The sequence below is a fragment of the Candoia aspera genome, chromosome 4 (genome assembly GCF_035149785.1).
Source record: "Candoia aspera isolate rCanAsp1 chromosome 4, rCanAsp1.hap2, whole genome shotgun sequence".
In the NCBI taxonomy this organism is placed as follows: domain Eukaryota; kingdom Metazoa; phylum Chordata; class Lepidosauria; order Squamata; family Boidae; genus Candoia; species Candoia aspera.
Window position 1 is genome coordinate 105306318 of NC_086156.1, and position 12127 is coordinate 105318444.

Below are 12127 nucleotides of genomic sequence, written 5' to 3' on the forward strand. Positions count from 1 at the left end.
ACCTGATTGCAGAAAACTCAAACTCTTTTTAATTCATTGTAGGGAAAAGAAAGGGTGTAACTCTGAATGTGTAGTAGACATATTCAAGAATCTTGAACTCTGTGTCATGTGGAACACAGAAGAAAATGCCGATTCTCCTGATCTTCTCACTGGTTCAAAATATGTGACTTTCCTAATAGATGGTGTCAAAGCTGGATTAGAGACATCTTACCAAATTCTGGATTGCAATTCTCATCATACCTTGGATAACGTGAGACACATTTCACCAAAAAAGAAATGGGCAAAGTAAGAGGGACTTGAAGAACAATACTTTCCAGTATTCTGGATGAAGTGTATAAACTTGAACCGAATACCTGGGCAGAAATTTTTCTTTACTTTGAAAGGAGGTTTTACCTTTTGCTAATGCTTCTGACTTAATTCCCTAGAGAAAACAGTACATACTGGACATTATCTTTTTCTCATTAGAAGGTTATTGTAATCTTCTCTTTAAAATTGCATGTGTATTTGCTTCAACAAATAACAGAGAAGTGCTGTGCCTGTTTGTAGCCTAAAGGCCTTTTTCTGGATCACTTTGATATGTCTATGCATAGTTTTCTCTGCATTGCACATCCTGGTTTGAAATACATATGAGGAAGTATGGGGGAGTTGGGGTTTGTACTCAGTGTAAAAGAATTGCATTAGATAAAAGAATTACACCAATTAATGTTATCTTGGTTATGCTTTCCATTAGCCATGAAAAAAGAGGATACAGAGAATAGGACCAATGGATGAAGGATGCCAGGGCAGCAATCTCCATTATTACTACAATGACAAAAAAAGTATTAGTTTATCATAGATTTAAGTGTTGGATATCATATTGTGGTTTTGATTCTTGCTCACCACCCAGAGTTCCTTCTGGTAGATGGGCATGTCTATGTTTGCTGGTTTGTTTGTTGTTGTTTATTCGTTTAGTCGCTTCCGACTCTTCGTGACTTCATGGACCAGCCCACGCCAGAGCTTCCTGTCGGTCGTCAACACCCCCAGCTCCCCCAGGGACGAGTCTGTCACCTCTAGAATATCATCCATCCATCTTGCCCTTGGTCGGCCCCTCTTCCTTTTGCCTTCCACTCTCCCTAGCATCAGCATCTTCTCCAGGGTGTCCTGTCTTCTCATTATGTGGCCAAAGTATTTCAGTTTTGCCTTTAATATCATTCCCTCAAGTGAGCAGTCTGGCTTTATTTCCTGGAGGATGGACTGGTTGGATCTTCTTGCAGTCCAAGGCACTCTCAGGATTTTCCTCCAACACCACAGTTCAAAAGCATCGATCTTCCTTCGCTCAGCCTTCCTTATGGTCCAGCTCTCGCAGCCATATGTTACTACAGGGAACACCATTGCTTTAACTATGCGGGCCTTTGTTGTCAGTGTGATGTCTCTGCTCTTAACTATTTTATCGAGATTTGTCATTGCTCTTCTTCCAAGGATTAAGCGTCTTCTGATTTCCTGACTGCAGTCAGCATCTGCAGTAATCTTTGCACCTAGGAATACAAAGTCTTTCACTGCTTCTACATTTTCTCCCTCTATTTGCCAGTTATCAATCAAGCTGGTTGCCATAATCTTGGTTTTTTTGAGGTTTAGCTGCAAACCAGCTTTTGCACTTTCTTCTTTCACCTTCATCATAAGGCTCCTCAGTTCCTCTTCACTTTCAGCCATCAAGGTGGTATCATCTGCATATCTGAGATTGTTAATGTTTCTTCCAGAGATTTTAACTCCAGCCTTGGATTCCTCAAGCCCAGCTTGTCGCATGATGTGTTCTGCATACAAGTTGAATAGGTAGGGTGAGAGTATACAGCCCTGCCGTACTCCTTTCCCAATCTTAAACCAGTCTGTTGTTCCGTGGTCTGTTCTTACTGTTGCTACTTGGTCGTTATACAGATTCTTCAGGAGGCATACAAGATGACTTGGTATCCCCATACCACTAAGAACTTGCCACAATTTGTTATGGTCCACACAGTCAAAGGCTTTAGAATAGTCAATAAAACAGAAATAGATGTTTTTCTGAAACTCCCTGGCTTTTTCCATTATCCAGCGGATATTGGCAATTTGGTCTCTAGTTCCTCTGCCTTTTCTAAACCCAGCTTGTACATCTGGCAATTCTCGCTCCATGAACTGCTGAAGTCTACCTTGCAGGATCTTGAGCATTACCTTACTGGCATGTGAAATGAGTGCCACTGTTCGATAGTTTGAACATTCTTTAGTGTTTCCCTTTTTTGGTATGGGGATATAAGTTGATTTTTTCCAGTCTGATGGCCATTCTTGTGTTTTCCAAATTTGCTGGCATATAGCATGCATTACCTTGACAGCATCATCTTGCAAGATTTTGAACAGTTCAGCTGGGATGCCATCGTCTCCTGTTGCCTTGTTATTAGCAATGCTTCTTAAGGCCCACTCAACCTCACTCTTCAGGATGTCTGGCTCTAGCTCACCGACCACACCGTCAAAGTTATCCCCGATATTGTTATCCTTCCTATACAGGTTTTCTGTATATTCTTGCCACCTTTTCTTGATCTCTTCTTCTTCTGTTAGGTCCTTGCCATCTTTGTTTTTGATCATACCCATTTTTGCCTGGAATTTACCTCCAATGTTTCTAATTTTCTGGAAGAGGTCTCTTGTCCTTCCTATTCTATTGTCTTCTTCCACTTCCGCACATTGCTTGTTTAAAAATAATTCCTTATCTCTTCTGGCTAACCTCTGGAATTTTGCATTTAATTGGGCATATCTGCCCCTATCACTGTTGCCTTTTGCTTTCCTTCTTTCTTGGGCTACTTCTAGTGTCTCAGCAGACAGCCATTTTGCCTTCTTGGTTTTCTTTTTCTTTGGGATGTATTTTGTTGCCGCCTCCTGAACAATGCTGCCAACTTCTGTCCAGAGTTCTTCCGGGACCCTATCTACTAAGTCCAGTCCCTTAAATCGATTCTTCACCTCCACTGCATATTCCTTAGGAATATTAGTGAGCTCATATCTAGCTGATCTGTGGGTCTTCCCTAATCTCTTTAGTCTGATCCTAAATTGTGCAAGAAGAAGTTCGTGATCTGAACTACAGTCAGCTCCAGGCCTTGTTTTTACCGACTGTACAGATGTCCGCCACCTTTGGCTGCAAAGGATGTAGTCAATCTGATTTCGGTGTTGTCCATCTGGTGAAGTCCATGTATAAAGCCGTCTCTTAGGTTGTTGGAAGAGAGTGTTTGTTATGCAGAGTGAATTGTCTTGGCAAAATTCTATCAGCCTGTGTCCTGCTTCGTTTTGTTCTCCCAGGCCATACTTACCTGTAATTCGAGGTGTCATTTGACTGCCCACCTTAGCATTCCAGTCTCCTGTGATGAAAATAACATCTCTTTTAGGCGTGTTGTCCAGTAGGTGCTGCAGATCCTCATAGAACTGCTCTACTTCAGCTTCTTCAGCATTTGTGGTTGGGGCGTATATTTGGATCACTGTGATGTTAGATGGCTTGCCCTGAATTCGAATTGAGATCATTCTGTCGTTTTTTGGGTTGTATCCGAGCACTGCTTTAGCCACTTTACTATTAATTATGAAGGCTACTCCATTTCTTCTGTGGTCCTCTTGTCCGCAGTAGTAGATCTGGTGGTCATTTGATGTGAAGTGGCCCATTCCAGTCCATTTCAGTTCACTGATGCCCAGAATGTCTATCTTTAATCTTGACATCTCACCAATAACCACATCCAATTTGCCCTGGCTCATAGATCTTACATTCCAGGTTCCGATGGTGTGTTGATCCTTAGAACATCGGATTCGCCGTTCACCACCAGCACCGTCGGCCGCTAGCCGTCCTTTCGGCTTTGAGCTAGCTGCGTCATCACGTCTGGGGCTAGTTGAGCTCATCCTCTGTTCCTCCCCAGTAGCATTTTGACCATCTTCCGACCTGGGGGTCTCATCTTCCGATGGTATACCGACATATCTCTGGTTGTACTGATCCATTTAGTTTTCACGGCAAGAATACTGAGGTGGGTTGCCATTACCTTCCCCAGGGATCGCATTTAGTCTGACCTCTCTGTCATGACCTTCCCGTCTTGGGTGGCCCTTCACGGTTTAGCTCATGGCATCATTGAGGTGCTCAAGCTCCAGCACCACGACAAGGTAACGATCCTTTGCTGAAGCTGGTTTGTTTAATAAACAAATAAATAAATAAATTTCTACATCACCGGTATAATGAATTATAGAGAAAGGCTTCAAGAGTAATTTTTTGCCAATCAGTTGTGGAATTCTTTCAATCATAGTTTTATGTTTCCTCTTGCTAGTTCATCACATCCCATTTTCATTAAACACACCAAGCAGACAACTGCGGGAAGTGATGGATGGTGAATCTCCTGAATTTCAGGATATTTCGTATATTGATTTTGCCGTCTTTTACTGGCAGATTTGCAGATAGATGCCAAAGGGGTTTCCAGCCCAAATTTCTTACTCAGCCTTCGATCCCATAGATCTCTCACTGTGTGTATGTGTGCATACCTTTCGCGGTTCATCTCAGCAGCGAAAGGTCTGAATAGAGGTCATGTATTGAAAATCAAGCTGCATTTTGCAGAATAACATAGTAAATGGCAATCCCCTTATATCCACATGAATATGCATTGGAGAACGTTTGAAGAGTGGATTTCTTTTGGTTGGGAAAAGGAGAAATTTCACAGCTATTACTTCAAAAGGAAGTTTTGTGGAAATGTTTGTATAAGTAGAATTCTCTCTCCCAAGATATGTTGTTTCATTGCAAATTGGCCTTGTTCCTGGAAAGCATCTTCCCAAGTTGCATTTCAAGATAATGATAAAACTCAGCTGGGAGAATCTTTCCAGAACATTTGAGCTCTTACTTATTATGTATATGTGGTGAGCCTTTCTACTCTTAATCTCACAGTATGATCGATTCCTCCATCCGTCTTCTAGACAAGCAACAGTAATGTACAGCAACCAACTTTTCTGATCAGCTTTCTGTTCTAGAGAACAATATTGCACTCTGCTAAGGTATGAAAATAGAAATTCTATTTTTGGGAACAGTTGGGTAGGAAGAATAGAGAAATGAACTGCAGGGGGTGCCTCTTACACTTAAATCTTTAAAGTTAATCCAAGGTCATTTTGACAGATTCCCATCATAGCTCAAGAGCTGGAGAGATTTTCATAGGCTTCCCATCGAATGCATCTAATAACAAGGAGTCAAACAATACCTTTCTAGAATTTGTTATGGTAATTAATTGTACATGGCAAAAAAAGGGAGGGAGGGAGGAAATTAGATTATATTTCATGCTACTGAAATAAATAAGGCACATGAAGTTATTTATTTATTTATTTATTTATTTATTTATCAGATCTTGCCACCAACCATCTCCCCCCAAAGGGTTACATAATCCTTGTTAAATTCAGTGGGACGTATACCCAGAAAAGGGTACGAATGTTAAAAGGGATACTAAATGCTTCTTAGGGAGATGGGATTGTCATTGCTCGAGCTAGAATTGAGCAATTTTTTTTCCGCAAGACCCTGTTTCAAAGCACTTATTAGTTATATAGCGTCAGGATTCACCCACATGCAGGTCTCCCCAATTTTCCCACTATCCATGGACTTAATCAAAAATAGCAGCGGGCAGTGGGAATATTCGAGCCTACTCACTGAAGTGATGATATGTTAGAAATATTGATGGAATCTTATTCCAAAGGCTCCCACTTACCGACTTCCCTTTTCAGGCGGAGATGGGTGGTAGGTGCAGATTTTTCCCTAAAATGCTGTTTCTGTTTCTGCTACAGAGTCAAAAACAAAACTATATAGTGGCCGGTTAGCTCAGCTGGTTAGAGCGTGGTGCTAATAACGCCAAGGTCGTGGGTTCGATCCCCGTACGGGCCACATTTAGTTCTTCCTTTTTCTACAAAGTATAATTTATGGCCGAACATTATCATTTTTCTTTAAAAGATGACTACCATAAACTCTGGTACAGACTGTAACAGTAGCAATTGAAACAAATATTGTGAGTCCACTGTCATCTTTAAATAAGAAACATTCATCGCACAACCTGCTGTCCCTACAAATGTATAGGAAAAAAAATTAAAAAATTATGCATTTCAAGCAAGGTGGTGGTTGACACATTTTAAAAATGAATTGGCTGGGAATTTAATCCACGTTCATGGCGTGCAAAGTACCTACGGGCATCACTGTACTGCCAAGGGAATATGGCTTGACTTACTCATGAAATTAATTTTAGAACTATAAATAAAATATTTATATATAATAAAATCAAATATAAAGCACATAAATGTTCCATTGTGTGATGGGGGGGAACCGGGGAAAGTGGAGGTTTTGCAGAATCACCAGTGGTCTAGAAAAAGGCAGATTCCCAGTTGAGGTTCTGTAGGGGAAAACCCTTCAGCAAAGGATCATTAACTTGCCGTGGTGCTGGAGCTTGAGCACCTCAATGATGCCATGAGCTAAACCGTGAAGGGCCACCCAAGACGGGAAGGTCATGACAGAGAGGTCAGACTAAATGCGATCCCTGGGGAAGGTAATGGCAACCCACCCCAGTATTCTTGCCATGAAAACTAAATGGATCAGTACAACCAGAGATATGTCGGTATACCATCGGAAGATGAGACCCCCAGGTTGGAAGATGGTCAAAATGCTACTGGGGAGGAACAGAGGATGAGTTCAACTAGCCCCAGACGTGATGACGCAGCTAGCTCAAAGCCGAAAGGACGGCTAGTGGCCGACGGTGCTGGTGGTGAACGGCGAATCCGATGTTCTAAGGATCAACACACCATTGGATCCTGGAATGTAAGATCTATGAGCCAGGGCAAATTGGATGTGGTTATTGGTGAGATGTCAAGATTAGAGATAGACATTCTGGCCGTCAGCGAACTGAAATGGACTGGAATGGGCCACTTCACATCAAATGACCACCAGATCTACTACTGTGGACAAGAGGACCACAGAAGAAATGGAGAAGCCTTCCTAATTAATAGTCAAATGGCTAAAGCAGTGCTTGGATACTGTGGATAGAATGATCTCAATTCGAATTCAGGGCAAGCCATCTAACATCGTTGTTGTTGTTGTTTATTCGTTTAGTCGCTTCCGACTCTGTGACTTCATGGACCAGCCCACGCCAGAGCTTCCTGTCGGTCGTCAACACCCCCAGCTCCCCCAGGGATAAGTCCGTCACCTCTAGAATATCATCCATCCATCTTGCCCTTGGTCGGCCCCTCTTCCTTTTGCCTTCCACTTTCCCTAGCATCAGCACCTTCTCCAGGGTGTCCTGTCTTCTCATTATGTGGCCAAAGTATTTCAGTTTGGCCTTTAATATCGTTCCCTCAAGTGAGCAGTCTGGCTTTATTTCCTGGAGGATGGACTGGTTGGATCTTCTGGCAGTCCAAGGCACTCTCAGGATTTTCCTCCAACACCACAGTTCAAAATCATCGATCTTCCTTCCCTCAGCCTTCCTTATGGTCCAGCTCTCGCAGCCATGTTACTACAGGGAACACCATTGCTTTAACTATGCGGACCTTTGTTGTCAGTGTGATGTCTCTGCTCTTAACTATTTTATCGAGATTTGTCATTGCTCTTCTTCCAAGGATTAAGCGTCTTCTGATTTCCTGACTGCAGTCAGCATCTGCAGTAATCTTTGCACCTAGGAATACAAAGTCTTTCACTGCTTCTACATTTTCTCCCTCTATTTGCCAGTTATCAATCAAGCTGGTTGCCATAATCTTGGTTTTTTTAATTAATTGTACATGGCAAAAAAGTGGAAGGAAGGAAGAAAGGAAAGGAAGGAAGGAAGGAAGGAAGGAAGGAAGGAAGGGAATTATATTTCATGCTACTGAAATAAATAAAGCACATGAAGTTTCTTGTTCTGCAGTTTTTTCAGAGCAGAGCAGATATACTTAATCCTACTTAAATTCAGTGGGACGTATACCCAGAAAAGTGTTTATATGATTGCAGGCTGTGAATGTTAAAAGGGTTAAGAAATGCTTCTTAGGGAGATGGGATTGTTGTTGCTCTAGCTAGAATTGAGGAATTTTTTCCCCAAGACTATTTCAAAGCACAAGACTCTGTTTCAAGGTTACATGGAATCAAGATTCTACAATCTTGAATCTGCAAGTCTACAATCTTACAATCTGCAAGTCTCCCCAACAGTGATAATATTCGAGTCTACTCATTGAAGTGATTGTATGTTAGAAATATTTGTGGAATCTTATTCCAAAGGCTCCAACTTACTATAATGTATGCTAGGCATGACTGAAGATGTCTAAATTTCAGCAAATTTATTTAACTGCATTTTTCTTACTGTTTTCCTCTCTCTCATCATTACATCTCCTTGTGGTATGTGATCTTAGATAATTCAGAAAGAGTTGCCAATGGGACTGCAGTCCAGGAATTCAGTTTGCTGGGATTTGGAATCGATCAGCAGAAACAATTCCTGCTGCTTGTTTTCCTGATTGTCCTTTATGTGCTAACATTGGTTGAAAACAGCACCATTATAACCCATCTGGGCCAGCTTCCCATGCACATCCTGTTGAGCAACTTTCCTGGCTGGAGATGTTCATCTACCTCCCATTGCATTACCGGACCATTATGTCCCCACATTCCTGTTACATTCTGGTAACAACTTGTTGGATCCTTGGTTTCCTGGGGTATATAATGCCTGTTGTTTGGATCTCTAAGCGGTCCTTCTGTGGACCTAACATTATTGATCCTCTTTTGTGTGATCTCATTCCACTTCTATCCTAAATTTTCCTTGAGCAGTTGGTTCTGAAGAAATGACTTACTACTTGGCTAATGGTAATATAACATCTCAAAAATTAAAACAATGCAAGAAAAATAGAAATCATCATCAGTCCGGGATCCCTAAACTGGATTTCATAATTGTCTCCTATCTGACTATGAAACACATTCAACACTTAGTTTTGGAGATCATCTAAGGTTGGCTAGAAGTGGCAAAGAACTTCTGAGAAATCTTGCCAAGAAAATGGCAGGGACTAGTCTAGCCAGTCATCTGGAGTCAAAAAGTGACCTGAAGGCACCCCACTCAAAAAAAAAAAAAAAATTGGCTTAGTGCTGCCATCTCTACCTACTGTACTAAAATTTACTGCTACGGTTCATTGAATCAACCCAGACTTCTGGTACCTGCAGATACATCTCCCTGCAATTTTCTTGGCAACGTTTCTGGAAGTGGTTTGCCATTTCCTTCTTCCTAGGGGTGGGAAAGTGTGACTGGCCCAAAGCCACCCAGCTGGCTTTGTGTCTAAGGCAGGAATAGAACTCTTTGTCTCTTGGCTTCTACTCCAGTGCCTTTAACCATTACACCAAACTGGTTAAGAATAGAGGTCAGATCAAGAAAGGTTCCAACAGCTTGCACTCCACTCTCAACTCCCCAACGACAGGTCCAGCACAAAAATGGGCACAATAACTGTGGAAATGAGATGACCTACATGTAAGGTTGGAACAACTGGAAAACTGAGAACCAGAAATGGATCGATCTGCCCATCACTCCCATTGATGTCAAAATTATTACTTCCAAGTAAGAATTTCAAAGATTATAGCCCAAGAGGCTACCTAGCTGTCTTTTAGACCTATTTCCAAGACCAATTATTTCTTTTGGCCACTGTTTCTAATTGGGAGCATGGGCTGTGAGTTTTTCCCCTAAGACATAATCATGAGCTAGTATCCCAAAGGCTTTGATAAACAGTAGATTACTTTCTTTGTTAATGCTAGGACTATGATCAATATTGCAACCTGAGAAGAAGGGTGAAGGTAGGAAAATTAACTTGCTCCTTTTCTCTGAAAGAGAACTTCTGCTTTTCTTCTCTAAAAGAGCTTCTGGGATCTGCCTGAAGCTTGGGAGGAAGAATGATCCATATCAAAAGTGAAGTCCAGGAATGATGATCTCCATTCTAGGCTGTAGTAGGAGCATGGGGTTTCAAGCATGGAAGGGGAGAAAAGGGGGCTGATAATCAACCCTTGATTTTAATTCTAGCTGGAGCAGCAATGATGGGTTCTATCTCTGAACTGCATATGCTGGAATAAATTTATATTTACCTATGACATTTTATACCATGGATTGCTCAGGATGACATACATGGTTCATTATCCTTTTCAGCTTCACAGTAGAACTTGTGAGGTAGTTTAGATTATGACTGACCCAAAATCACCCTCAGAACAAGATGATTGGTCTTGAGTAAAATACATTTCAGTTTCAGTGGGTACATGCAGGAGTCTGCCTCAGGCTCTGAGCAGAAATCCTGGATGGGAGGCTGCGTTTGGATTTGCAGGGGATCATGGAAGGGAAGGAAATTGAGAAAATCTTTAGAACAATGCAGGACTTCTGTGCGGGAAGGGAAAAGGCCTCAAATGTTTTCTGCAAAATGAACTCAAAGAGAAAATCAAATTACAGAAATTCACGAATAGAGTAGCCATGGTTGTTTACCATGGGGTAGGGCAAGAAGATAGCTCAGTCTCAGCATTCCTCTTACCATTGATGCCACTTAAACATATGAGAAATATGCTACTGTATATCTGCAAATAGATTTCAAATACCCCAGAAATAAATATACTATACGGGATGTTTTGTGCTCATAGTAAAATGACGGGGCATCATTTCCAAGTCTGTTTGTCACCATACCACAATAAAAGAGACAATTATTTCTCTTTTGGATTCTTACCAAAGGATGAAAGCCCCGTGATCACACTGTATTCTTTTTGGTGACAGGACAAAACCGGTTTGTGAGTTATTTAATACATTAGCTGACCTTGATTCTTGAATGCTAATGTTTGTTTTGTTATGGTTTACATATTGTCTATTTTAAAAAATAATATTTTAGCATACCATTCTGGCTTCTGAAAAAATGATGGTTTGGCTTCAAAGGATCATGCGTGATGTTGATAAATATTTGAAGAGGCCATCTTTACTGGACATTTGCAAAGACATGGTAGATATCTAGTTTCTGGCAATTCTTAGAAAATTATTATTATTATAGGGCATTTTAACAATCACCGTCATTGAAATGGCAACTGATTTTTAATTGGACATTATAGCTGACATTCATGACTTTATGTTTCTTTTTCAAGCTAATCCAATAGACCTATGAGATAATAACAAACATATCTTTAGGTGATAGTGGCTTTATTATATGATTCCAGATGGAGTTGGCCAATGGGACTGCAGTCCAGGAATTCATTTTGCTGGGATTTGGAATGGATCAGCAGAAACAGTTCCTGCTACTTGTTTTATTGATTATGCTTTACATGCTCACTTTGATTGAAAATAGCACCATTATCACAGTGGTCCTTATAGATAGTCAGTTGAGCCAACTCCCCATGTACATCCTGCTGAGCAACTTTTCCTGGCTGGAGATCTGCTATGTGACCACCAGTGTTCCTCGCTTGCTTTTTGATCTTGCAACTCAAAACCATGTCATCTCCTTCCATGCTTGCTTGCTTCAGTTCTATGTCTGGTTTTCTCTTGGCACCACTGAATTCTTATTTCTCTCAGCCATGGCCTTAGATCGTTACTTAGCTATTTGCCATCCCTTGCATTATCCCAACATTATGTCCCCAAATTTCTGCTACCGATTGGTAAGTGGATGTTGGATTGTTGGCTTTCTAGGGTACATGGCCCCAGTTGTTTTGATGTCTGAATTGTCCTTTTGTGGAGACAACATCATTGACCACTTTGTGTGTGATCCTCTACCAATTCTTTCCTTAGCTTGTCCTCCACTTGGAAAAGCTCCACTTACCTGGCAGATTAGCCTAAACATTAATTATTTAGGCAATGTTGTCTTTGTGATGTTCTCCTATGGTAATGTGATCTACACCTTGATGAAATCCTCCAGCAAAGGTCATCGCAAGAAGGGCTTCTCCACCATCTCTATGCATCTCTTGGTGGTGACAATTTTTTTTGGCACTGTTGGAGCAATGTATATGGTTCCAAGTGGTAAAAGCCACTCCAGTGTTGGCAAAGCCATTACAGTCTTCTATGCTGCTGTCACACCGTTTCTCAACCCCTTGATCTACTGTCTGAGGAACGACCGGGTGAAACAGGCACTGGGCAAGCTGCTCAGAAGAATGATGGGGTTGCTGCTGAAAAAGATCCCAGTGAAAAAGAGGTAA

The 12127-nt window shown here is 41.3% G+C and overlaps 1 protein-coding gene and 1 non-coding gene across 2 annotated transcripts; both read left to right on the top strand.

Annotated features, from left to right (window-relative positions):
- The first annotated feature begins 5804 nt into the window (after positions 1 to 5804).
- On the top strand, positions 5805 to 5878 carry TRNAI-AAU (transfer RNA isoleucine (anticodon AAU)). The gene has a single exon. It is a non-coding gene; the product is annotated as a tRNA-Ile (tRNA).
- A 5253-nt stretch (positions 5879 to 11131) lies between these two features.
- On the top strand, positions 11132 to 12127 carry LOC134496859 (olfactory receptor 11G2-like). The gene has a single exon (XM_063302574.1). The coding sequence runs from the start codon at positions 11159 to 11161 to the stop codon at positions 12125 to 12127; it is 969 nt and encodes a 322-aa protein (XP_063158644.1). The 5' UTR covers positions 11132 to 11158.